Genomic DNA, 26044 nt, shown 5'->3' with positions numbered 1-26044 from the left:
ATGTACAATAGGCGATACCACTGTTAGATAGGCGATACAAATTACTCGCGCAGCAATTACCTTTTCTGTGCAAGTGCCAAATTTGGTTCTGGCCCAAGTTTTTTGAGCCTGCTTTGCAGAAGGTTGGAATATAACTAATGTCTTAAATATATAGGCTTGTTTCTTCGCTTTTCTAGCGGGTAAGCATACTTTTGTCGTTTTTTCCTACCGTCTGTCCTTTGCGCACCATCGGTCAGTGTTTTCCCATTATATGTGGCTCTCTTGACGCATGATGTGTTGATGCAGCGCATCGACGAGGGAGAGAGAGAGAGAGAGTCTACAGAGATATTAGGATGTAGCACAATGTACCTTTGTGCGTCTTTTCCTGTGGATTACAGAGTAATCTCATGTCATCTACACATTTATGTGGCTTTCAAGCATCTTTCTGTATTCTTTCCTTTATAGTCGTTCTTCATCGAGATACGTAGATTACGTACAATGGCTCGCAACAAAGAGCATAAACAGCGCTTTGCATCAAAGCACACACTGGCTGAAAAATCTAAGGGTCGGCAGCTCCAGAGCAGGCAATGCAATGTGAAAGCTGGAACTTCTGCTCATAACAAGGAGCGATCAAAGCAGGCAGCTGCTGCACTGCGAAAGAAGCGAGCCCACGCAGCTTTGGAGCAGCGACGCTTGGGAAGCGCTGACGGGTTGCCTCGTGTTATCGGCATTATTCCCGCAAACGAGTCCGGGAACACGGAGGAAATTCTCCAGGGGTTCTGCAAAAGTCTGAATGTAGATTTTCCAGGTGGCGATCAACCATTCAGTATTGTGTCCAAAGAAAAGAAAGCGGCTTTCACATTTGTCTGTGAAAAGAACTGCAATGATCAGGACTGCATCGACGTTGCAAAAGTGAGCGATTTTCTGGTGCTCACACTCGACTGTTCACAAGCCGTGCAAAACACTATCCGAGAGCTTCAGGATGCTCGCGCTTTCGCGGGCGATGACGGAGCAGAGACAATTGCGACAACGTGGTTCAGCGATGTTGGCCTATGCATCACGGACTACACGCGAGACCTAGTTGCAGCCATCAATTCGCAGGGTGCCCCAAGTGTTGTCGTTGTAATTCAGAACCTGCACACCTTCGCCGACCACCAGCGACAGAAAGTGCTGAGAATCCACCAACGCTATTTCAGCTCCGTGCAGAGTGACACAGCGAAAATCGTGCCCGTGGTTAGTCAAGAAGACTACACTAACATTCTGCGCCACATACAAGTGTCGAAAATCAGGACTCTGAAATGGAGAGATCAGCATCCGTACATGGTGGTGGAGGACAAGACCTTCGATTCCCAAACCCAGGAACTCACAATCACAGGCCATTTGCGTGGTATGCCTCTTTCTGCAGCACAGCTTGTTCACCTAACAAATCACGGTACTTTCCAGGTTTCCAAGATCGAAGAGGTGCGGAAGAGTGGTGAGCGAGTGCTTATTGAGGTATCTCAGGAAGAAGAACGCGAGTCGCTCCAGCAAGTTCAAGCCAATTTGACTCTCGAGGACGATGGTTTTCCAACTGATGCCGACGTACTTTACCATCAAGAAATGGCACAGACACACAAGATTCGTGTACCGGCTGGGGTTTCCAGCGACCAAGCGGCGTGGTACGATACAGAGGAGAATATTGTGAAAGACAATTCATCAGAGCAGCACCACATTACTATTAATGAGGAGGACACCTTTGCCGAGGATGCCATATCCTACCGCACGACGCAAACCGATGTGGACTTTCTCAAGGCTGAGGATGTCATGCGGCTGGAGAGGATGACCGACGAGGAAAGGCTACTGGAAATGGAAAATCTGAAGGAATTGAGTGATGTGGATGCTTGGAATCCAGATATGGTGGACACCCCTGTTAATATACCTGCGAGGCAACGTTTTGCTAAGTATCGCGGAATGAAGAGTTTTCACACAGGCAAATGGGATCCGGCGGAGAACCTACCACCGCAGTACGCTTACATTTACAAGCTCCAAGGGTATTCTCGCATTCGCGAGAGTGCGATTGACGCGTGTAAAGGAGGGATGGCTGAGGTAGGAATGCACATCGCCATCACTCTCATCGGCGTCCCTCAAAGTGTGTGGAGTGCCTGTGAGAGGTCTCTTCTTATTGCTTCTGGTCAGCTACAGCATGAGCAAAAGTGGTCTGTGCTTCACTTCCAGGTTCAGCGAGCGTCAGAACTGGATGAGCCTATCAAGTCAAAAACCCCCATGTTGGCGCACATTGGGTTCCGCAAGTTCTATGTCTCTCCGCTCTTTAGTGACATCAGCTCAGGCGACCGATCCAAATTTGCCCGCTTTTTCCACGAAAGTGACAGGTTCCGTATGGCGACATTCTTTGGTCCCATCAGCTATAACCCGTGCCCGTTGCTGCTTTTCCAGGTACCTTCACTCGAGGAGCAGGTAGAGGGAAATCCTCTGCGACTAGCATGCTTTGGCGGAGCCCTTCCACCCAATCCAGAAACTCTTCTGCTGAAGCGCACCGTTCTTAGTGGCCGCGTGGCGGTGATTCACAAAAAACAGGTCGTTATTAAATACATGTTCTTCAACGATGAGGATATCAAGTGGTTTAAGCCAGTTGACCTTTACACCAAGCTCGGCCGTCGTGGCAAGGTAACCAAACCTGTTGGCACCCATGGCCTTTTCAAGGCTGTCCTCAACGACCAGATTATGCAACATGATGTTGTATGCATGGACCTATTCAAGCGAGTATTTCCGAAATGGACTACGGTTGCGTTCAGCATGTCCGACGTCACTGCTGGGGGTAGGGAAAACGAGGAGGAAGAATGAGAGGCTGTAGCGGTTTGATGAACGTAACTGTTCTCGAGAAGTAGGTGTACAAAGTTTAATGACCTAACTCTTCTTTCCGTTGTAAAACTCGTCTAATACGCACAGAACTGAAACCAAATGCGAATAGGGGACTCGTTTGCGGCCAGCGGACTGCAAGCAGATAACACAACAGGTTTTTTTTTATTCGCCGGGCTCAAGGTCTGCCCATTTTCGTGCCAGTATATAGTTTATCTCAGAACATCGAAGAGTTCGGGGGGACTGAGCCTGCAGTGACTCACATCTTTGCCTGAATATAGTTGCATTGTGGTTTGCCTACTTGACACTCCGTGCACACAGCACACTGATGCTGACATGCTGCGACTCTCCTCGCTGTACCAAGAATGTTTTTTTCCCTTGCTTTCCCGACGTTGCGTACTTGACTTGTGACAAACAAACAAAAATGTGATCTGCGTTGGTTGTTGCTGAAAGTTCGAAGCGAAATTCTGCAGTCAAGTTGTGCAGAGCCAAATGCGCCGCATATTTTCTTCAGCGCCAAGGCAGTACGTGCGTTATGCCTCGTACATGGCTGGCCTTTTCAACTTTCGTGTCGTCTCCGAAGAGCTCTTCCCGTACCCCTCTCGGAAGCTGGACAGTGATGAGTCAGAGACTGTGCAGACACTCATTGAACAGATCCGCAGCAGTGATAAGGAGCTCAATCTCGCAGGCGCTCGAATCGCAACTGAGTATGGCGGACTGGGGCTAGGGCATACAGCGCACGCTCTCATCTGTGAGGAGGTAGGGACCAGCGGCGACAGCAAGCTTCTACAGACGATTCAGCACTGTGGATTCGCATCCTATTTGCTGTCTACAGTAGGTTCGAAGGAAGTGAAAGGGAAGTACCTTACGGGAATGTCCGATGGCACGATTATGATGGGATGGGCTACACAGGAGGGCTGCGGGAGTGACATTAGCATGATTACTGCCAAGGCTACGATCACAAGCACCGGCATGTACGTGCTCACAGGGTCCAAACAGTGCAAGTTCGCTGAAAGTGCGACACACTATCTGGTACTGGCCAAGACGCTGACTCAGACTGCAGCGGAGGCGGGGCCGATGGAGGTTTCGCGGAACACTTTCTTTATCGTAGAGAAGAGCGCAAAAGGGGTGAGCGTGAATGGAGAAATCGTTAACTTTGAAGAGACTCCCGTTGCTGACGTAGTTGGCGTAGTTGGGGAAGGGTTCAAGAACCGCATGATCACATTGTTCACTGAGCAGTACGTCTATGCGTCCACGTTGCTCGGCATTTTGAAGCGGGTCGTGCAAGAGCTGCGGGGAAGTGTACCGGAACAATGGGCTGCTGACACAGTCGCATCGTGCGCGTGCGCTATGTACGCTATTGAGTCTGCTCTCTACGCTCTAACTGCCAACCTAGATTTGCCCACCGAAGACAGCTTGCTGGATGCGGCTCTGGTTAGTGTATTCGTGCAGAGTAGCACGAATAGATGGCTCAGCATTCTGTCGACGGCAACCCCTATGAACGCGATCCTCGAAAAGTGCTTTGCAAACGCGCGTCTTATGTTGTCTATGATGGAGTCCATCGATTTTCTCTATTCATCTGCCGTCTGCTGTGGGGTTGAGGACTACGGTCTTGTCTTTCAGCGCACGTCTACGTTGCAGATGGTGCAGCTGCGGACGATGCGGTCGATAGGCATGAAGGATCGCGTGCCGGTGCGGGAGCTGGACTGCTCCGCCATCGACTCTGCTGTGGTTGCCTTTGGTAACGCTGTGGAGGCCGCCTTTGTCCGTAATGGCTCCCAGGTGCCTCTGCAGCAGCTCATCATTAACCGCCTTGGTGAAGCAGTGTCGTTGCTATACGCCGCCTCTGCCAGTGCGTCGCGCGCGGCCATGTGTCAAAGCAAGTGTCTGCTGACTGCCAAAGCTGAAAAGGAACTGGCCAGCACCTTTATCGCCATGGCCACCAACCGTGCGATTCAGCTCTCTGAGGAGTCCTGCAACGTTGGAATGACTGCTGATGACTCCTACAAGCGGATTGCAGTGGAGATGTGCGATGAAGTATTGCGGTCGTAGGGGGAAAAACGGTCTCACACGGGCCGGTGTCTCTCGTGACTACACTATGCGGCGTCTGCCTTTCCTTTTCCGTGACCATTCTTATCCCCCTCCCCCCCACACATTCAATGAACGGCACGTTGCATAAGCTCGAAAGTGAAAAGAAGTTGTGCGACAGGGAGTTTGCCAGCGATGGCGATGGAGCTACTTATTACGTGGTGTGCGCCTGTGCCTGTGTGTGTTGAGGCTCTCGGTGCCTGTCTGTCTTTGTGCTTGTTGGGACAATTATTTGTGCATCACAGAGAGAACCGTTGTGGTTAACTCGTAAGCACTACAGGAGACTCACATTATTTTTCCGTGTATTGTGACGAAAGTCATCATCTGTTTCCCTGTAAAGCAACTACCGAGCAGAGGATAAATAGGAGTTCAGGTGTTGAACTTCTGGAATGAACTGAGGCTGCATTGTGCAAGTAGTAGGGCGTGTATCTCGATCATGAAGAGAACGAATAGATTACTGACGACTCGGAGCGAAGGAGCGAAAGAAAAAAGGACAGTCTCACTGCGTTGGCTTCCGCCAAGCGCAACACCCTCCACCGCGTGCTCCGGATGCGCTTACTGATTGGCGTTGTGCAGCTCGCCTTCTGTGTCGAGAGGATAATCAGCGCCTCTGCGAGTGTCCTGCTATTTTCTCGCTACTTCCCCACTTGCACTTTCACCGTCTCTTTTTCCATTTTCCCTTTTTTTTCTACTTCCTTGCATCACCATTGAGCCTTTGTCTCGGCGAAGCTTGCAGGTTCCGAAAGCCATGCTTAGCTGCAAGGGTGTCTTGTTGATGCGGCACATTGGACAGGATGTGCCACGTCGGCACACCCACTTCGTGCTAGAGTCGCGCCTCATGTACGAAAAGTCCTTCCGTGATGAGTGGTTGCGCAGCCTGTGCCAGGCGCTGGCCAACGTAGATGAGCCGCTGGCGAAGTCGCTCTCCGGATTGCCGCAGCAGATGCTTCAGCGGAAGGTCACTTGCTTCAGCTACAACCAGTTTGGGCTCTTCAAGATCCCATACCATCGCCTCGCAAATGTCGACCGCTACCACGCGGTACAGGGCACGCTAGGCACGCGCGAGTGGGTGCCGTACGCAAACATATCGTACTGGACGATGAACAAGATGGTCCGCTCTGGTAACATTTTGGTACACCGCGTCCACTACAAGGGCTGGGGTACGGACAAGACTCTGAACCAGGGTGGGTGGGTGCACCGATGGAACAAGGTGATGCAACGGAACGCACTGCAGTACAATCGGATCTGAGCTGGGTCATCAACCAAGGCAACCTGTCTCGTGTGTGTGTGTGTGTGTGTGTGTGCGTTGTGAAGAAGGGATGATGATGTCGCGTTACATCAAAAGTAACGATATGAAGCAGTGCGTGTGTGCATGTCTTCTCCGCGGCTGTGGCCACACGGTGGGCCATTTTTTTTTCATTTTGATGGCAGCAAGGAGGACGGGGGGGGGGAGGGAGAAGACACATGTTCATGTGTGCGTGTGTGTGTTCTCCCCTTTTCTCACTAGATCACCTCACCAGGGCTTGATCTCCTGAGGTCGTACAAGGCGTGTACCCGTGTGCATTAGTCCTGAAGGTAATTAACGCTGCTGCAGACTGCTTGTCCATCTCTCTCATTTCTTCTGTTTTGACTTTTTCTTCTTCTGCACCTCGTTTGCGTATCACACTACTTGCTGTCGCCTGTTCTTGGTGTGGTGGTGCCCTCCATAGACAACATGCCCACAAAAATTTGTCCGTTAGACTTCCTCGTTGTACCAATACGCGTCTTTATTGGCCCCATCTTTCAGGACAAGCACCATGCAAGCCGCAGCACACCGCATCATTCGTGTCGGGGCGCAGGCTTCAAAGACGGTGAGAATTACGCAGAGGGATGTTGTCCTTTTTGGGAACCTTGTTCAAGACCATAACCCCATTCACAGCGACGCGGCCGCCGCGAAGGCAGCCGGATTCCCCTCCCCCATATGCCATGGTATGCTGGCCGGCTCTCTCTTTTCTGGCCTGATGGCGACGGAACTCCCAGGCCCCAACACAGTGTACCTCTCGCAGACCCTGCGCTTCCTGACACCCATCTTTGCTGGTGATGAGCTGGAGGTGATTGCCAAGGTTACCCAGTTCCGCCGCAGCACGGGGCTCATTGAGATGTCGACCATCATACAGAAGGCAAACCCGACGAACTTGGGCACGAAGATCACCTGCATTGAGGGGTTCTCTGTAGGGATGAACAAGCTCGTGGAGTTTGAAGGGGAGAGCGAGTGGACGCGTCGGCTGTAGCGCTGCGTCGTTGACGTTGGGAAGGGAAGCCTCCAAGAACAGGATGGCTCTACATGTACGAAAATGTCAGGAGGACACCATCGAGAGGTGATTTACAGAAGCAGCGAAAAAAAGGGAGGAAACGAGGCGCAAGTCTTTCTGTCGGCGGCTGGCTTGCATTGCGTACGTCTGTACGTCTGCTTGCCTCTCTGTATGTCTGGACTGGGGTCGTGTTACCTTTCACTTCTTTTCGTTGCCGCTTTGGCGTCTTTGCTAACGTTACGTGTGCTAAAGAGGCTTTATTGGCCCTCTCCCTCATTTTACACACACACACACACACACGCATTCTCCATTCTGTCGCTCTTTTCTTTCATCTCACCTCTTCCATGCGGCTCTCACGAAGCCTCGCACAACGCGAAGGCAAAGGAGAAACAAAAAGCACTCAAACAACAAGAGGCGTATCTCTGTTGCCTTTGTTGCGAGCACCAATCTCCCACAGAGAGCAAAAAGGGCCCAGGGGCTGTTTCCATCATTGCCTTCTCTGATACCTTCTGCACCTCGGGTTCTTGTGCGCAGGGACGTGTGCGAGTTCGTCTCATCTTGAATATGTGTCTTTCGATCTCTTACATTGGCCCCGTCAATTTGTTCATCTTCGCATCTAAAACGCACATTCTGGCGTACGTGTGAGCAGAAAATGAATGTCATGCGGGATGGATTTCGCCGATCTCAGGACCGGTGAGACTGGAGCGTGTTGTTTTTCTCTCCGGCATCACATACATGACAACCGAAACGTTCCCCCCTTCTTTCTTTCGACACCATCGCCTGCGACATTGCGTGAGTATCACAACAAGTTTCCCCCTTTCCCCTTTGCGTACACTTATTTCCACTCTGTTTCGACAACATACATGCGCAGTCGTGATCAGAGCGCTGAGCAAGTGTCATCCTCATCCAAGAGTGAAAAGACCGAAGGATCGTCCTCATCACCAGCGGCTATGTCTACCGAGATCGCGCCACTTACCATCCGTGTGGGCTCACAGGCGACCAAGACAGTCTACATCAGCCAAGAGAACGTCACCACCTTCGGCAACGTCATTGACGACCACAACCCCATTCACAGTGACCCGGAGGCGGCCCAGGCAGCGGGGTTTCCCACCACCATTTGTTACGGCATGTACGCCGGCTCGCTTTTCTCAGGTCTCATGGCGAAGGAGATGCCCGGTCCTGGCACTGTGTACCTGTCGCAGAACTTGCGCTTCACCGCTCCGGTTTTCGTCGGCGACGATATCCAGGCCATCGTCGAGGTCCGCGAGTTCCGCAAGGATAAGGGACTCGTTTATCTGTCCAACATTCTACAAAAGACGGAGCCTTCTACCGGCAAGACAATTATGTGCGTTGACGGGTCTGCCGTGGTCATGAACAAGAATCTGAAGTTTGAGGGCGAGAGTGAGTGGTCTGTGAAGTAGAGAGAAGGAAACTGGCCGATGGTTAGGGTGACAGTGGGGCGGAGGCATGAGTGGGCCACACTGAGAGAGTGTGTGGTGAACATACGACTATGAGTCTCGACAAGAAAGGCACCCGTAGTGCAGGCTGCCTTCACTTGAGGCTTGACATCGCACGGGTACAAACAGCAACCCATGAGCTCTCCATTCCCTGGCCCACATGACGCCCTGCCCCCCTGTCCTACCCCTCTCCAGCACACAGCCTACAAACTACCTTTTCATGAATTCTGGTCTGACTCATCTATCGACCTGGGCGTCTGCCTCACGAAGTGCAGAGCCCTCCCTTCCTCCACTATCCACTTCCCTTTTCCCACAATGCCGGGAGGAAGAGGGAGAGGGAGTAGCACAAACGCCGCAAGAGGTGCATCAGTGTGGTGTTACGTCTGCCAAGTGCACACCTTGCTCTCTCTCTCTGTTCCTTTCTTTGTGTGTGTGTGTGTGGGCGTCTTCTCTCTTCCACTATAGTCTTCACCTTCTGATTCGCGAGATAGCCCCGGAAGAGTGAAAACTGGAAAAAAATGAGCATCCCTGCTGGTGCCTTCAAGTGTATTCCTCATTTTCTCGTATGCCATTGGCTCAGCACGAACGATGGTCCAGGCGACATGCGGAAAGGACGCGCACTGACATAAACGCTCGGAGGCGGGCTCCCTTCGCGTCCTTGCCGCCTCTGATGCATCTCAGCCTGTCTGGGCGTACGCTAAGGCTTATGCTATGTGCTGTGCTCTCATTTCCCTCAAACCCTCGGCTTCTTTTCATGACCTCTTTTCCTCTCTCTCTACACTTACTGCTCTCTCGCCCTCCAACATGCGTCACGGTGTCTGATCTTTCTCCTCCCCAGCAACTCTGCAAAGTACGAGGGTTCTCTCTCTCTCTCTTTCTGTGTGTGCGCGCTCTTCGATATTCTCTTCCTACCTCTGTACGTGCTGCCTCGCAAGCAAGCGAGACAACACACACGCACACACTGCAGGCGCACGCGGAAGAGGTGTAATGGGTGCGTGTGTTAAAAGGAGGTAGAGCGAAAGAGCAGGAAGAGGAACAAGAAGACATACCCCCCCAAAATATGCGCCGGACTGTGCGTGTCCTCTACAACTCGTTCGAGCGCGGATGGAAGGACAAGACTGTCTACCCGCTTGACCGCCGTGGCCGCTTTAACCTGGATGAGGCCGCCGCGGAGCTGGAGCTGGATGAGGCGTACGTCGCCTCTCTCTACAAGCCGTTGCACTACACGTATTCAATGAAGGGGCAGCGCTATCCAGCGGAGCAGGGCCGCACCAGCCGTCCTGGATCGTTGGCAGCCTCGCGGGATCGCATGTTTCCCTTGTACCGGCGAAACTACAAGCTGGACCGAGAGCTGCGAGTTCTAGACCACCGACGCATCTCAACGGCCTAGTTCACCCGGCTCTATTCTCCTCCTCTTGCCTTCCACGTAGCTGGGTGAGGTAGTGTTGGATAGGTGGATGGGGAAGGTTGCTGTGTGCTCCTTCTTCCCAGAAAGGGTATACCTATGTAGGTATTGCTGTTGGTGCTGTGTGGGTGTGTGTGGGTGCCGACGCGTGGGGCAGCGTTGACGGCGTCTCTCTCTATTTCTCGTATCTTTGTCGCTCTGTCGCTGCGACACCGCGGGGCTTTGGCGATTTATTATTTTTTTTCTACCGGTGTGTTGGGGCCGAGGGCTGGATGTTCTTTCACACAAATCGACACACAAGTGCGCAAACTCGGCGCCGTCCAGCAGAGACGAGCACACGCGTTCTCAGTGGAATGGAGGGCGCGAATGCCGCGCGGTACCCCTCTGACATGGGCACCACGTTGGCGCATTTGGAATACGGCGCATCGTCGGTGTCGTCTGGATGGCAGCTCTCTCTCTCTCTCTTTCTAGCGCTGACACGATGATGCCGACACTGTCGGCGCTGTGAAGGCGCTGCTCACCCTTCTCCTCTGCTTCACAGTTTGGTAGACACTTCAGACACTGTTCAGCGAGAAAGCAAATGGGGTGGGGTGCGTGTAGTTGTCTCTTAGAACGTGTTTTTCCTGCACAGCTCTTGCTCTGCCTCACGTGTCTCCGAGGCACTCCGCTCGTCTTTCTCCTCCCTCTCACTCTACTATATTCCAACCCCCTTCCTCCTTCCTCTCTGCTTGTTCTTTTTTCTTTGACCGCTTGTGCACATACGCGTTCACACTTTGGCATCCGCTGCGGCCAAATTTCCAGGAAAGAGTGGGATAGTCTGGTACACCGCTGAAAGGGACTTGTCAGCAAATTTCTTTGCCTCCCTCCTCACCTCTCCGCCTGTTGCGTCGCATCGTCCTCTCCATGCGGTTATTCTCTTTGTTCGGTGTTGTTTGGACTTGCCCACACTCTCTTGCTACAAAGCACCAGCACACATACACAAACACGCCTACATTCGCATATATGGTGGTGATGGCTCGCTCTCGATAGTGAATGCAGGCGCCCGCCAATCGTCCTCTGCCTTCCTCTCTCCGCTGCTTCAGGATTTTCTTTCGCCTCCACAGCCAGTCAGTAAGTCGCTGTTGCCGTCTGAGAGAATTTCCGTCTCGTTTTCTTCACGGATTTCCATCGTTGTTGTTCTTTATTTTTTTTCTTTTTTCTCGCGTTCAGTTTTCCCAGGCAGTTGGAGCTAACGAGAAGCGCTGGTGTTGTGAGGACGCGCTCAGAGTTGCACGGCTTGGATGCACCTCCTCATGCTTGTTGCTCAAGTTTCATCTGCCGTTTCTTTCTGCATGTCGACACTGGAATTCTCCTCCTTGGGCATTCTTTCCATTAATACTCCGGTGCTAGGCTCAGTCCCACCCATTCAACTCCCGTTCACGTCTCTACTAGGTGAGACAGGAAAAGCAGATGAGTGGGGTGGGATTCAGCCCTCGCATTAGTACCAAACCAAAGAAAAAAACACACACACGCGCATTCAGTACCTAAATACCTCCTTGGGTCATACGGTTCGGTGCACGCGGCACGGCCACAGACGACCTCTGCATGGGATTATCCGACTATGCTTGCGCCACTGGTGGCAAGGCCCGTTTCCTCTCCTCTACGCTTTCCCTCTCTTTCTTCCACTCCTCTTCTTTCATCATGGCGAAGGAGCGGTTGTATTTACACAAAGTCAGCGACGCGCACAGCCGCATTGACTGCGCCTGTTGCTCACTTCCATCTTTCCTCGCCCTTTCGCTTGAGAGGGGTTTCTGTGGTCCTGTGAGAGTCACTGTTGTCGCGCTGTCGTGATCTACTCACGGCGCTCTTGTGGCTTCCACGGCTGTGTCTTGGCCGACGTGCACACAGTCATTGGATGCGCTGCGCCGCTCACTTTCTTCTTGTTGTTGTTCTTTTTTTTTGTTCTGCTCACACACAGAGGCGCGCTTGTGCAGTCAAGGGTTGTGCACCAACACCAACACCTCCCCTCACGGTGTGCGTGCGTGCCATTGCTGACATCCCTTTTCCCCTTTTCGCGCGCTGCTCCTGTGTCGATCACTGGCACCAGGTCCCAGCGCGCCCCAAGAACCGCGAAACACAGCGACACACTTCGACATTACAGAAGTGAGGCGGTGGAGAATGATGCGATGGGCTGTCGACGTGGCGGGTATTGATGTCGCCGAGGACTTGCAGCGAGAGCAGAGAAAATATGTCTACAAGGCGCCGAGTGCTGCACATGACGAGCCGTGGAGTACGGTGGATGATTGGCGGCCCAACTCAAGCGGCTACAGCGGTGAGTTAGGAAAAGTCCGGGCGCTGACCTGGGACGAGGTACGGGATGGCTTCGCAGAGCGGGCGATGAGGGCGAATGCCGCCTTTTGTAATATTGGGAGGACCACAACAGGCATACTACAGTACCAAGGATCTATCACCATTTCAGGCGGCTGCTTATCCCCAATGCGTGGCGTTGGCAGTCGAGGACTGCAGATGGACAGGCTAGTGAGTCGTAACCAAAGCACGCTCGCAGACGATTCTGCCTCTGACACCGCCGCCCCGACGCGCGAGGTGCGTGTATTTAGTACGTTTCTCAACGCTGAAGGCAAACGCACAACTGTGACGCTGAATATGACACAGCCGACCTATCGCGGCGTAGACATCGTGGCAGCCTTCTTACAGCAGGCTGTGGCGTCGAATGAGTTGCTCTCGCAGCGCTACTCGACGAACCCGCGCCTGTACAAGTTGTTCATTGCAGACGAGTACACGGGGGAGGAAGAAATGGCGGCGCAGCTGGACCTCAATGCGCAGAGCTTCTCATGCTACGCGATTAACCCGATGCCGATGGCAAAGCTATTTCTCTTTCCGCAGCGCACAGCTTTGCAAAATACGACAACGCGCGACGTCAACTTGACTGTGCAGGTGCGCCCATTAGACCCGCGGGCAAAGGCAGTGCAGCGACAGTGCGTTGTACCAGCCGACATGCTTGCCGAGTCGTTGGAGGCTACCATCTGTAGCCGACTGCCAGCCAGTGGGATCATTCAAGGGTCTCTGCGTATCATGCACGGGCCGATAGAGCTAAACATTAATGAGTACTACAATTTTGGCGCCGGCTGCGGTCAACCGAACTGTCCCATCGCCGAGCGCACCATCTTGTCCCTCTTCAGGTTTGGTGTTCGGGAAGTGGTGGTGAACGGGCGTGCCGTCGAGGAGGCCCCGGCAGAAATTCTGCGGGACTTGGCAGAAGACATCATCATTGACATGGACGTTGATGAGGCCATATCACTCCAACAGTTTGAGGTGATTTGCATCAATAAGTATGGCGCACGTCAGCAGCGGCTGCTCTGTGTCGATGGCGAGCACCTGTACACAATGCGCCCGAACGCGTCGGAGGCGCTGCCCAAGACGACGGAGCGGATGATCAAGGACATTGAGGAAGTGCGCATCTTCGCTGACAAACCTAAGTACATGGAGATTGCCTATACAAAGAGTTCCCACTTTGAGGAGGACCACTTCGAGTGCATGACGACGTACAACTGCGCGCTTCTGAATGAAAAGATCCGCATTGTGCGTCGAGAACTGCGCAAGCGCGAGGCAGAGGAGCAGGCGGCACACCTCAGGAATGAGACGGCGGTGCAGCGCTTCATGACAGGGATTCGTAGTAGGTGGTTTGGCGGCCGCGACAACTAGGCCTGCCACTCTCTCAGACTCGTGTGTCTCATACGCATATGGCTATCTGTCTGTCTGTCTGTATCTTCCTCCGTGCGTTTTTTTTTTTTGGGGCGTGGGTGTATGTCTTTGCGCGTCCCACCGCCAACCCCTCTGTCGCTTCCCTCTTCCTTCCCCTCCCACGTTCTCTGCGCCAGTTTTCCCTATGCACGCAGGTGGATTATCTCGCTGAGGCGCACTTGCCGCTGCTGCTGCTGCTCTTTTCTCCCCTCCCCCTTTTGTTGCTTCCTTTCGCCTTTGGGGGAGGGGGGTGGGTGGGTGGGTGGGGGGTACGCGTGGCGCCCCTCCTCCCTCCCCCACCGTCTCTGTTTGCTTTTGTTATCGTCTTAGGCGCGTCTATCTTGTCTGGTGACGCGTGTCTCTCTCTCTCTGTGTTTTTTTTTTTGTGTGTGTACGAAGGACACGAAGCGTTGGCTCGAATCGAGGGAGGTTGAATACAACAAGGAAGGGAAGGGGAAGAAAGCGATGGCAGCAAAGACCGCGAAAAAGAAAAGAGAGCCAACCAGTACTAAACACAGAAGCACGCAGAGCCGCGCATCTCGCACCCTCACTCTTTCCGTGATGCGAAAGATGACCCCTGGCTGTGCTGTTGTTACTGTTTCTACTCCTGCCCGCATCCTTTCCACTTGCACTGTCCGTGCTGTTCCTATTCACACTACTGTAGTTTGCTCCACGGACTGGAAGTAGAGAGGAATGGGTGAGTTTTAGGAGCACAGGGTAAACCGTGCCTCCTGGACAGGGATGACGAGGATGATCAGCACCGCGAAGGAGCAGGGACCGGAATGGAAGGAAGCTTTCGAGGAAAAGCGGGGGCGGGATCGACACATATACACACGCAAAGGAAAAGGAGAACGTGCGTGGGGGCCAGTAGGGAGCGCTAAGGTGTTTCTTCCTACACTTTACTCCTCTGCTGTGCCATCCTCCATTCTTCTCATGTCGTCTTTCATAGTAGTTTGGTTTGCATGTTATTCCTGTCTGTGCTTAGTGTCCTTTTCTCTCTCCGTGTTAGTGTCCTCTGCCTTTCTCTTTCGTAGCTCATATTCGATGAGAACTTCTTGCCGAAGGACGAAGAATGGAAGGAAGGGGAAGGGGGGGGTGAGAAGGGCTGAGAGGGAGACAGTGCTGACAGCGCACACATGATATACGCAGCTCTTTCGCTCTTGCCTCCGAAATAGCTATCGCAGATCTTGCATGGAGAGAAAGAGGTAGATGGTGTGGGGAACAAGCCTTGAGAGAGCACGATGGAGGGGGAGAAGGGGGGAGTCACTTCGTCTGTGCGTCTCTTCGCTGGTAATACGTATAGTCTTGCTTTTTCTCTCTCTCTCCCTTTCCCACAGTCCTTTGTCTCCTTTTCGTGTGTGTGGCACGCAGCTGTTGCCACGTGTGTACCTTCACATGGTTTGCTTTGGGGTTCCGTGGTTCTCCTTCCATCCTTTGGTCCCGTTGTTCTCACAGCGTGGGGCTGGCTTGATGACAGGCGGCGTCTTTGGGTGGTGGCAGGGTCCCCCACCCACGCTCTGTGCGTGGGGAGGCAAGGCGGCCCCTCACCTCTGCTAATGCCGGGCCGCCTCCGGTGGTGACGGGGTGCCAGGCACCTACGACATAGGGGGGAGGGGTCAGGGCGATGCCTCGCTACTGCTGTCGGCGGTGAGGGCCTAGGCGGGCTTGCGTCGGTGAGCGCCCTGCGGCGGGGAACGCATTTGCGTCATCCATGCGATGGGCAGAGCGCCAACACCGCATGGGCGCGTCTCGCCTGGGCCCCGCCGCCCGTTGGTGGTGAGCGGCTGTGAGGCGGGTGAGCGCGGCTTGGGTCGGGGGGTGCCGTGCTCGGATGGCGGGGTCAACGCGTGTGTCCACGGCTACCTTCGCAGCACTTGATGGGCATTGTGACAGGCCGGGAGTTAAGTGGATGTCAGTCCACATCTGTTCTACGGCGGAGAGTGGACAGGTCGGTGAGCCCTCCCCTCCCCCCTCTTCCCCAGCAGAGAAAAAAAGCGCTGCCTTTTCTCTTGCCGAGGTGTCTTCTTTGCGTTGTTATTATTTTTAGTGGTGCGCTGCTGTCGAGTTTTCCATGTCTCCCTCAGACGGGCTTTTTTTTTCTGCGTCTCCCTCCCTCTCCCTCTCCCTCTCTATGCGGTGGCCCCCTCCCCATTTTTTGATGTATTGGTGCCTGTGCCTGTGGTTTCCCTTTGGCAGCTGCCGTACATCGTCCTACGGCGGAGAACTCACCAGCAAAAAACCCCACCAAGCAGCCAGCCAGAGCCGAAACGGGTGGGCGTGCGGGGATGGTGGGTGGGCGTAGAGAGGGGCGCGTTGTCATTTTCATCCAATTTTGCGGCTTTGCTCTATTCCTCATGTCGTGCTTGTGCTGACGTGCACATCCATACCAGTGTAAGAGTGCTTGCATCCCTTCACCCCTCTCTTCACCCACACCCAGGCCCATCTTCCACTCTCTTCAGCCGGTAACCCCTCTTCCTCCTCCACGTCACTTTCCTCTTCTCTCTCTGTACATTTTTGTCGTTGCGTTTTTTATTTTTATTTTCTTCCCGGGGCTTGTGATTTTGGAGCCCCTGTTTGCTTCTCTCAGCGTGTGCTTGCGTCTTCGCCCCCTCCCCTCTCCACCGTCCCCTCCCCCAAGAAAAGTACCGCCTGTTTTCATGTCCTTTTAATTTCATCTGGCAATGTCCGCCTCCTCCTCGCGGTTTTACTTTTCTCTCGCTGGGCTTTTGTGTGGATGGATGTGCTTGTTGTGGGGCTGAATAAGACCGCTAGCCATTTCTACACCAAGTACTTCGTAGTCCCCCTTCAACCTCCTCCTTCCTCTCCCCCCTACTCACTACCTCGCACCCACCTACCAATTTCGTCCAGGGAAGAGAGACAGAAGGCACGCGGCGAGGGGGGAGGGGGGAGGAGGCCTTTATTCTCCAGTGGGACTCGTTTACTGCTGGGAGAGAGACTGTCTCATTGTTTCTCGTCTTTTTTCTTTGATATTGTAGCCCTTTCTGTGTACAGTCCCTCTTCCCCCCTCCATCACCTCACCACCCCCCCTCTTCTCTCCACCTTCGCTGATGATGAAGCTGATGCCGGCGATCACCTTCATCATCGACATCCTTTATTTCTTCTGTTTCCCACCCCATCTCTAAGCCGGGTATATTACTTCAGGAAAACGCGGACACCCACACCCACGATAGAGGGAGGCCCCAATTCTTCTGCTCTGACCTTCGCTTCATCACACGATTACGTTCTGTGGTGTTCCCCCCTTTTTGAAAATTCTGTTCTTCAGTGGACTGTGAATGACCTCCTTTTTTGCCTCTCCACACACCCATCTACCCACCCCCCACCCCCCACCCACGTGCACACAGAGAGAGAGAGAAAGAGAGAGAGAGAGACTCCCAGGTGCACCGTACGGGCGCACGTCTATTTTGTGTGTGTGACAGGGGGGAGGGAGGGGAGGATGAAAAGAAGTGAAGAGAAAACAGTGGCTGCAGGGGTAGGTGTGCAGCGAGCGCGGGGGATACGCATCTGGCTTGAAATGGAAGCAGCGAAGCATAGGACCACGGGCACTCACAGACCTGGCAGCCATCACGACTGTGTTTTCGAGGCGGCGCAGCGGGGATAGGGATTCTCCCCAGAGAGAATGAGAAAAAATACTCCCGCTTTTCACGATGCCATTATAGAGGGCGTATGCGCTGATCGTGCGCGAAATGCAACGCCTCACACGCTATCACTGTGCACAGGGGAGAGGAGGGGGTGAATGGCGGCCGAGAAGCAGCGTTCAAGAACAGCTCCCCTTTTCCACGTATGTGTGTGTCCGTAAGGAGTTCACTGTCATGCTTACATGACCCTTGCCATGATCTTTCTCCCTTCCCTACCGACGTGCTCATTGACTTTCTTCAACTTTACTTCGCCGACGCTCTTCTTTGTTTCTTGTCCATCTTTCGCACGTACGTGTGTGTGTGTGTGTGTGTGTGTGTGTGTGCTGATCTCTGTAGGTGCGTGACACTCGTCCACAGAAGCAGAGCCTGCATGCCCCCTCCTCTGCTCCTTCCCATTTGCCATATTTTCCCTCTCTTTTCTACTCCTACTATTGATCTCTAGGGAGGGATCGAGAGCGAAAGTGAGAAAGGTAGATGTGTATCGGAGCTGAATACAAACAGACCTTAATATATAATTGACAACGGCATACCGCCGCGGAGGTACTCTTACCCCACACTGGGGAATTGTAGACATTCTAGCAGCAGGAAGGCAGCCGCACCAGCGAGAGTATCGGAGGCGAAGAGAGCCTGCCACAACACTCGATTTTGCTGGTACACAAGCTCGCTGCCTTCTCTCGCTTCTTTCTCAGGCACAGAGAGAGAGAGAAAGCGAAAAGATATAGGACACCCCACGTGCAAAGGAAAGGCACTTACAGGGGAGAGAGGTGATGTCAAGGAGCACACCCAGAGAGGATAGTGAGGAATCGTACAGGCAGAGAAGAGGCGGAGGAAGAGAAGGCTCGAGGAGAAGGCGTTGCTCTTTGACACACCCGCGACTCCTTCATTGTGTTTCTGCCCTTCTACTGTTGAACTGCGCCTCTTATTTCTTCAGCTCTCTCGCATTCTCCCCCCTCCTCCTTCTATGAAGTGTTCTCTCTTGTCGCGCCCATCGCATTTGTGGACGACACTGGCTGGCATTCACCCCACACCCTCATCGCAATCAGCCTGCGTTTTTTTTTTGTTTTTGTGCGCGTATTCTCTTGTTTCTCCCACCCCTCCCCTCATAGCCCCTTTCTTTTCATTTCTTGGCTTTTCCGCTTCTGTTTCCGCGTACCCACCCGGAGCGCGTATGGGAATAGGCCTCGAAAAAGGGGCCCCCAAACCGAGAAGAGAAGTGCGGCGTTGGTGCGCTGGTGTGTGTTTGCTCGGGTGGCTATCGCCTCTTCTTATTTTTTTTTCCCCCTTTCTGCCTCGCGTACATTTGTGTGCTTTTTTCGTTATGTGCGTCCCATCTTGAGCTGATTTTGCGCCCTACCCCACTTATTCGTGCCGCCCCGCACACTTCCTCCCTTTTACATTCATCCCCCCTCCCCCCACCCACACACATACACGCACAAACGGCACAGTATACCCGCCCCCCTTCCGCCACTCTGTCCACACAGGGCTACAGCCCAGAAGCACACGTGCACGGACGAACAACGGACAAAGGAGCGAGAGAGCGAACGGAAATGAGAAAACATAGTCACGACTGGGATCGAAAAAATCTACTAACTTTTACTTTGCTTCACTCTCTATTGCTCTTGCGCTTCGTCTTGCGTAGCTGTGAGTGCTTGCAGTGCGTCTTTTTCCCCCCTGTGCGAAGTTTGTCTTCGCTAACGGCAGCAGCTGTTGCTAATAACAGGGTGGCTGACGACATCTCCGACCAGTGCGCTTCCTTACCCCTCCTGCCCTCGTTGCTTGGCTTCGCCTTCGCTTGGGGGGGGGGGGCCGCGGTCCTTCTCTCTCTCTGCGTGTGTATGTGCATGTATTGTTTGCTATTCTTTCGTTCTCGTTCTGTGAAGCTTCTGTGGACCTCCGCTCGTTCGTTCTCATGCCAAATTGGCCGTCGCTCTCTGCCCAAGAGAGCGCTGGCGGCGCTGCGGAGATTGATGACGCGCCGGGATCGATGATTATCGCCACCCAAGGCAGCGGCCTTCGCGAGCTGGCCGATCGTGCATACAATAAGGGACTTTGTGCTGTGGACCACCTAAGGTCATCCATGGCGCTCTCCAAGTACAGCCTCGGCGTTGCCCTGATCTTGTGCGTGACGGTCATCTGGGTGGAGTCTTCGGTCTGGATCCAGCACATCTTTGGCACCCTCGAGTTCAACAAGCCATTTTTCCTCACGTACTTTAATACGACAGGCTTTTGCCTGTGGAACACCGGCTTCTTTCTCTCGGCTCGCTGGCGGCGCACTTCGTGGGACGAAACTTCGCAGACGCAGCCAGTGTGCGTCGAGGACGCGCGACTGTACTCGAGGGAGTCGTCGTCAACCGAGGAGGCGGAGAGGCAGGAGGCGATAGAGGAGGGGACTGAGGACAGCGCCGGCGGCGAGCACAGCGGTGAACGGAGGAGGAAGAGAGAGCAGCACGTAGGAATCGGTGACGACACCAGACTACCGCCCGTCAGGGTTGGCGCGGCAAGGGAAATGCTTCATGATCGCAGGGCCGTGTCGGGTGTGAGCCTGACTCTCTCCCACTCTGCCCTGCGCGCTCGGAGTAATACAGAATGCGGAGTTCAGCGGTCGCTGAACCTCGGCTCGTCCTCCTTGCATCCGCTTCTAAGTGCTGGTCTGCATGCGACGCAACCACCCCTCTACGGCGGCGTTCATCTGTCACGGTTGGCGATGTCAGCTGCGAGTGACCGCCCTGCTAGAGCGGCACCGTCAGCGCCGCCGTCCCCCCTGCGACAGGTGCGTAGGGGCGGCGGTGTTACAGACAGAAGTGTGCTGGCGGACAACGATGGCATCGGTGGTGACGGCCACGTTGACAATGTGAACGGTGTGGCGAGATCGGTGATGCAGCTGTACGTCGCGGACGAGTGCCGTGACTATTCCCTTTCCACCTCCTCGGCGTCGAGTGCGCGAGAGGAGGTGGTTAGTGTTATCCTGACGGATGAGGACGCGTTGGTCGATGCTGCCCCATGGCAAGTCGCGGAGGGCCGGGAAATAGCAATTACCTCAAGCATGCTCCGCTACAACGGTACTGAGGTGCCGCCGCGACGCCGACATCATCAGCGCGCGCGTCGGCAGCGCATTCGCCGCTACTCTCTCCGGCGCATCTGGCAGTGCGCGCTTTTCTTCTGCCCGCTTTGGTTTCTAGCCAACTACCTCTTCAACCTCTCCCTCTCGTTCACCTCGGTCGCCTCTAACACGATCCTCAGTTCCACTTCATCCATCTGGGCGCTCTTCTTATCTTATGTGTTGCTGCGGCAGCGTGTGAGTGCGCATCAGTTGGTGGCGGTTGGGGTCAGCGTCAGTGGTACGATTCTGGTGGGACTATCCGACAAGAACGCCGCTAACGGGCGCAACACCCTTGGTGGCAACATCGCGGCGCTGCTGTCGGCGTTCTTTTACGCCGCCTACACGTCGGTGCTGAAGTTCCATCTGCCGGACGATGAACGATTTGCCATGGGAATGGTATTTGGGGCGGTGGGCATCTTGAACCTTCTTCTTCTATGGCCTGGTCTGGTGCTGCTTAGCGTGACAGGCGCGGAGAAGTTTGCGTGGCCAACGTGGCAGCAGTTGTGGCCTTTGCTGATGAACTCTCTCATTGGCACTAATCTCAGCGACGTGCTGTGGGCGCGCAGCGTCGTCCTCACCTCGCCGGTGGTCGCCACGCTCGGGTTGTCACTCACCACCCCGCTTGCCATGGTTGTGGACGTGATCTTCAAGAGTGCGCGCTTCAGCGGCGTCTATGTCACCGGCGCCATTCTTGTGATGGCCGGTTTTCTGCTCGTCAACTTGCCGATTCAGACCAGCCTGGGCGTGTAACGGTGTGGAGCCTATGATAGGGGCAGCGTATGTGCATGGGCGAGGAGGAGCGAGGAGAGAGAGAGGGGAGGGGGCAGCGATGTGCTGTTCAAAGTATCTGAACGCCTCGTGTTTTTAGGTTTGTCGTACTCTAGACGTGTTTCCTTTCTCCCTCTCGTCCTCTCTTTCTCTTTCCCATCATGGGGCTGTCCGTTGAGTGTGTTGGATGTCCTGTTGTTCTTGTCGGCGTCTTATAGCAGTTGTTTCTTCAACTCTACTCGCTCTTTCTCTCTCGAGTAAAGGAACTGCAGTTCCGCAGAATCAACGTCAAGAGTAACCGTCAGACACATCCACCTCTCCCCAGCGAGACAATGACTGTGTACGTGTCGGCGTTGGATCAAGAGTATCCGAGCGCCGGTAGGAGAGCTGCGGGGAAGACCATGAAGAGCACGCTTAGGGCCATTGCCAAACGAGAGAAGAGGAGAAAAACGATGACCGATCCGCCTGCTCGCCATGTGGGGAGGGGAGGAGGCTCGGAGAGCACAAGAACTACAAAGAAGACAGCGGAAGCAAGGATGATGTTGGATGCACACCGTCCCGCCTCCTCTCTTCCGTGTCTCTCCCCACTCCTTAACCCTAACCCGCTCGTACCGTGCTGTATCCACGCATGCCTGGGTGTCTGCGCAGCACTGCACGCATACATACCCCTTCCCCCCGCCCTCCACACGGTTGGCCCCCGACATTTCCCTTGCCACTCACCTCTCTCTCTTTTTTTCTTTCTCTCTTGCTGGCTCGTGCGTCTTCTCCGATTGTGTGGTAATGTGGTGATCTTCGCGCTTCAACATCATCGTGTGCCCACTCGCCATCAGAGCGTCGTGTAAAGTCATCGCCACCGCACTGCCTCACGAATGCATGCTGCGATACCCAAAGACTCGAGCTGATTTCTGTTTTCTCTTCGTGGGCGCCTCCCCTTTCCCCACCTCATTTGGTACAAACTTGACAGGCGATGGAGGACCTGTGTCCTCGGCGCGTGTGGGGCTTCTCGACGCAGTGCATCCTCGCCCCTCGGCGCTGGACACTTGACGTGACTTCTCACCACCTCTCCCACGTTCATGGGAAAGCCAGCAAGGTCGCCACCGATTCAGCCTCGGCGTGCAACAACACAATCAGAGGAGATGCACTCCCGCTCGGCACGTCCAGCAACACGGCGCGCTTCGAGAGCATGGACGAGACCGGGGCGACACTGTACGTGACGGAGCTGTTCGTGCCGCACCTGAGTCGCGTGGGCATCGCTGACGCTGCTGCATCGGACGCTTCAGGGAAATTAAGCTGGTGCGCGGAGAGACTGCGTGCAAGTCTCCTGCGTCAGCCCTCGTGGCGGGTCAGCGCGTCCCAGGGGTGTGGTAGCGCGGCGTCTTCCGCTACTGCGACAGCGGAGAGCGGCTGCGTCGAACGTGAGTGTGCGCCGCTGCGCGTATGGGTAGTGGAGGTCACGGCGCTTCCTTCGTCTCCCGCGACTCTCGCTGTGGTGGCGTCATCCACGTCTGCTGACAACGCAACCGCCACTGTCTCCTGCTCGATTGCGGCTGCGCTGCAGCCCCTTTTTCGGCTCTTTTTGGAAGTAGTGTGGGACAGCGGAACGTTGACATCAGAGGCCTGTGGTACTGCCGACGATGTGGTGCATCGGATTCTGGCGCACCTAGAGTCCCTCTATCGTACTCCAACCCTCGAGCTGGACGGGTTCCGATACTTTACCAGGAGCGCAGGCGCCACCGACGCTCCTGAGGGCAAGTCGGCGCGAGTGTCTCCGCGGACTACCAAGACAGTGACTCGTGCATCTGTCTTCACACAACTGCGGGAACCGTGCGCACCGCACGTGCTGGCAGACATGGGAAACGACGCTCTCAGCCCAGCGTGGGGGCTGAGCCTTTACTCAGCCGCCGGTGCAGCTTTTGTTCAGCTACTCCTGCCGTCCTGCTCCTCACTACCGCTGCCGCCGCTGCATCACCACAGCGCCGTTGACGAGGCCCACGGGGGTAGGGCGTGTTGGAGCCCTTACACCGTCTCCGCATGTCCCGCCGCCGGTGATGGGGGTATTGCCTCTGCAGTGCAGCACCTTCTCCAGTACGACCTTCAGCTGTGCTGGGAGGGGTTGGCGCTGTACACGACGATGGTGGCAGCCGAAACGGTGTTGGCGGTAGCTGCACTCCAACTGGGCGGCGCAGGCGCCGCACCGCACTCTTTCTACAGTTTTCCCTTAGTGGAGCAGTCATGGGAAGCACATGTGCATCAGTTTCTTAGCCGTCAGCGAGACCGAGGTGATGGCAGGATGAGCGGTGCCGTGAGCGAGTGGGAGTTGCGAAGACTTTCAACGTCGCCTCGTCCCGTGTCGGAGCAGCTTGATGCCGTGCTGCACAAGGCAGAGCAGCAGCAGCTTGCCGTAGAGGATCCGTTGCTGAGCAGCACGGAGCGCTCCATGCGTCTGCTTGCACGCGATGTCGGAGCTCCGCTAGTTGTGCCGCGGTGCACATCGTACCTGCTCTGCATTCGTCGAGGTGCTGGAGATGGCGAGCAGGTACTTACCCATGTCTTAGACAACCACGCGGGCGGCTCTGCTGTAGCGCGGCGGCCTTCCCCCACTGATGCGGCGGACACAGGCTCACAAGCGGAGGAGCTCTATGTACTTCAGCTGCACTCGCCGCGGGTGCTGAGTACACACGCACTGGTGGTGTGCATGACTGTCCCCACGTCATTCTTCGCAGGTGAGAGTCACCTGGGTCAGAGTGACTCGACGGAGGGTAGCACTGCCACGACACCCGTTAGCAAAGGTGATGCAGGGGTCTTCGCAGCAGCAGCTCTTAGTGCGATGTACCGCATTGCCTCCTACGTTCCCTCGCTCTGGCTGCCACGCGAGGTGGCCCTGCGCGGCGGCAGCGGCGTCTGTTCGCGGTCAGGCCGGCTTCTGCTCCACGTACCCGCCTGCGACGCGCGCTACGGCAATATCCACCTGGCTCCGGTCGCATCCAACGTCTTCACCACCCTTGGCTCCATCATCGTATGGACTGCGCAGAGGTCATCGCAACCTCCAGGAGACGCTGCTGCTCGCGAGGAGTCAGTGCTGAGCTGCGACACCTCGTCTCCTGTTTCTCCTACTTGTGTCTCACTCGCTAACATGTCTGCAGTGTGGACGCTGATTGGTGACGGCCGCAGCGCCGCCGCGTACCTTGAAGACACGCTGTCCGAGTATATGTATGACACCGGCGCTAAGAGCCTTCTCAACGTGGGGCAGTCAAGTCAGCACGAGCGCCAACCAGGCCTGCTCGTGGTACGACGGAAGTCAAAGCAGCGGTACAGCATGAACGGTTCTGCAACCATATCTGGAGCGGCTATAGGGGCCACACCATCTCTGGTTGATGTACAAGAGGTGTGCTCCGCGTGGCTGGACGTAGGTGCGATGCACCGCTTATTTCTGTCCGTGCGCGATGTCGGCATGGGTGAGGTGTTGCTGATCAAGGCCTCACTTGTCGGGCCTCACATTGAACTCCCCTGCAGGGATGGTGAGAGCCGCGATGCTGTCACAGTCGCACTGGAGGCGGCCAGTCGCGCGGAGGAGGCGGCGCTGGAGGTCTGGGTAGATGGAATCACTGCTGCTGCCGTTGCCCCGCAGCGCCGATGATTCGAAGGCTCACACATGTTCGATGAGGGCAAGCTTTGACGTGTGGTTTGGTGCCAAGGCCCGCGAAGGCTGCGCTCTTCAGGCATCCTTTCTCCGTCATCTTGTCTTGCTCGTGCATTTTACTCGTGTCTGGTCGCACGCCATCCCTTGCCACTGCGTTTGTGCCTGCGTTTACGCGCACGGGTGCATGCCGCTTCCGCTGTGTGCAGCGAAGGGGGTGCAGGATGGGAGAGGGGGGGAGGCCACTCTTCTCCCATTTTAAGCGCTCTCCCTTTCTTGCGAGATCTCTGCCCCCCCCCCCCCCCCCGCTGCTGCCCCACCCATGTTCGCACACCTCACTAAACCAACTGTCATGGGTGTGACCGATCTCAGCGCAATGCAAACGCGGTGGCCCTGTCTTTTCTCTGATTCTTCGTTCTCGCCTATCACGAGGGCTTTTCTTCTTCCCAAGGACTGGGCCCCCTCCTATCCTCCTCCGACGGCACTGCCCTGCGTGTGGTATGCGCTCGTGACTCGCTCTTTTCCACACGCTCTCAATCTCGCTTTCCCGCTCTCCCCCCCCTTTGCGTCTTCTCTCGCCCATCTCTTTCACCACCCCTCGTTGTGGCTCTCTGCGCGTGTTTCTGCGTTTCCATCGACCTGCGCCATCTCCTCTGTCCACGCGTAAACCCGCCGCTTTTTGTTTCTTCCCCTTTCCTCTGACTTGCACAGTTTCCTTGCAGTCTTGTATTCCCCCCCTCTCCCCCTCCCCTCCTCTCCCCCTTCCCCCCTCTCCCCCTCCCCTCCTCGTTTCCCGCAGCACAGGGCAGCTGGTCGTACGATCTCGACCAGAACGTTATTCTCATCCGTATTGTTGTCGTCTTGGATGCGTGCGCCTCTCGTTCACCCACCAAGTGCTTCGTTCGACTCCTCCTCGCCCGCTTGCTCTTCTTGTGGGGGGAGGGTGTGCGTAGCTGGTCTGTCTACGCACACCTAGGCGCGGTGTGTACCTGCGCGTGCCGTCTGCACAAGAGTCATTGAGCCACACACACACACACACACACACACACACACACACACGTATAAC

General features: G+C 55.1%; 9 protein-coding genes across 9 annotated transcripts, besides 1 other annotated feature; all 9 read left to right on the top strand.

The window, feature by feature from the left end:
• Positions 1–477: 477 nt before the first annotated feature.
• Positions 478–2820, top strand: LPMP_070510 (hypothetical protein; the record flags this gene model as incomplete). The annotated part of the gene is made up of 1 exon (XM_010705757.1): positions 478–2820. One exon carries the CDS (start codon positions 478–480, stop codon positions 2818–2820), a length of 2343 nt encoding a protein of 780 aa, XP_010704059.1.
• A 507-nt stretch (positions 2821–3327) lies between these two features.
• Positions 3328–4887, top strand: LPMP_070500 (acyl-CoA dehydrogenase, mitochondrial precursor, putative; the record flags this gene model as incomplete). The annotated part of the gene is made up of 1 exon (XM_010705756.1): positions 3328–4887. The coding sequence occupies one exon, from the start codon at positions 3328–3330 to the stop codon at positions 4885–4887; it is 1560 nt and encodes a 519-aa protein (XP_010704058.1).
• A 784-nt stretch (positions 4888–5671) lies between these two features.
• Positions 5672–6172, top strand: LPMP_070490 (hypothetical protein; the record flags this gene model as incomplete). The annotated part of the gene is made up of 1 exon (XM_010705755.1): positions 5672–6172. One exon carries the CDS (start codon positions 5672–5674, stop codon positions 6170–6172), a length of 501 nt encoding a protein of 166 aa, XP_010704057.1.
• A 547-nt stretch (positions 6173–6719) lies between these two features.
• HTD2-1 (3-hydroxyacyl-ACP dehydratase, putative) lies at positions 6720–7193 on the top strand (the record flags this gene model as incomplete). The annotated part of the gene is made up of 1 exon (XM_010705754.1): positions 6720–7193. The coding sequence occupies one exon, from the start codon at positions 6720–6722 to the stop codon at positions 7191–7193; it is 474 nt and encodes a 157-aa protein (XP_010704056.1).
• A 971-nt stretch (positions 7194–8164) lies between these two features.
• Positions 8165–8635, top strand: HTD2-2 (3-hydroxyacyl-ACP dehydratase, putative; the record flags this gene model as incomplete). The annotated part of the gene is made up of 1 exon (XM_010705753.1): positions 8165–8635. The coding sequence occupies one exon, from the start codon at positions 8165–8167 to the stop codon at positions 8633–8635; it is 471 nt and encodes a 156-aa protein (XP_010704055.1).
• Positions 8636–9731: 1096 nt separating this feature from the next.
• On the top strand, positions 9732–10061 carry LPMP_070460 (hypothetical protein; the record flags this gene model as incomplete). Its single annotated transcript, XM_010705752.1, has 1 exon — positions 9732–10061. One exon carries the CDS (start codon positions 9732–9734, stop codon positions 10059–10061), a length of 330 nt encoding a protein of 109 aa, XP_010704054.1.
• A 2172-nt stretch (positions 10062–12233) lies between these two features.
• LPMP_070450 (hypothetical protein) lies at positions 12234–13778 on the top strand (the record flags this gene model as incomplete). Its single annotated transcript, XM_010705751.1, has 1 exon — positions 12234–13778. One exon carries the CDS (start codon positions 12234–12236, stop codon positions 13776–13778), a length of 1545 nt encoding a protein of 514 aa, XP_010704053.1.
• Positions 13779–15283: 1505 nt separating this feature from the next.
• Positions 15284–15764: a repeat region.
• Positions 15765–19382: 3618 nt separating this feature from the next.
• LPMP_070440 (hypothetical protein) lies at positions 19383–21323 on the top strand (the record flags this gene model as incomplete). The annotated part of the gene is made up of 1 exon (XM_010705750.1): positions 19383–21323. One exon carries the CDS (start codon positions 19383–19385, stop codon positions 21321–21323), a length of 1941 nt encoding a protein of 646 aa, XP_010704052.1.
• A 985-nt stretch (positions 21324–22308) lies between these two features.
• Positions 22309–24978, top strand: LPMP_070430 (hypothetical protein; the record flags this gene model as incomplete). Its single annotated transcript, XM_010705749.1, has 1 exon — positions 22309–24978. The coding sequence occupies one exon, from the start codon at positions 22309–22311 to the stop codon at positions 24976–24978; it is 2670 nt and encodes an 889-aa protein (XP_010704051.1).
• Between the last annotated feature and the right edge of the window lie 1066 nt (positions 24979–26044).

This window comes from Leishmania panamensis (genome assembly GCF_000755165.1).
Source record: "Leishmania panamensis strain MHOM/PA/94/PSC-1 chromosome 7 sequence".
Taxonomy (NCBI): domain Eukaryota; phylum Euglenozoa; class Kinetoplastea; order Trypanosomatida; family Trypanosomatidae; genus Leishmania; species Leishmania panamensis.
Note: the sequence above shows the minus strand (reverse complement) of the source record. Positions and strands in the feature narration are given on the sequence as shown.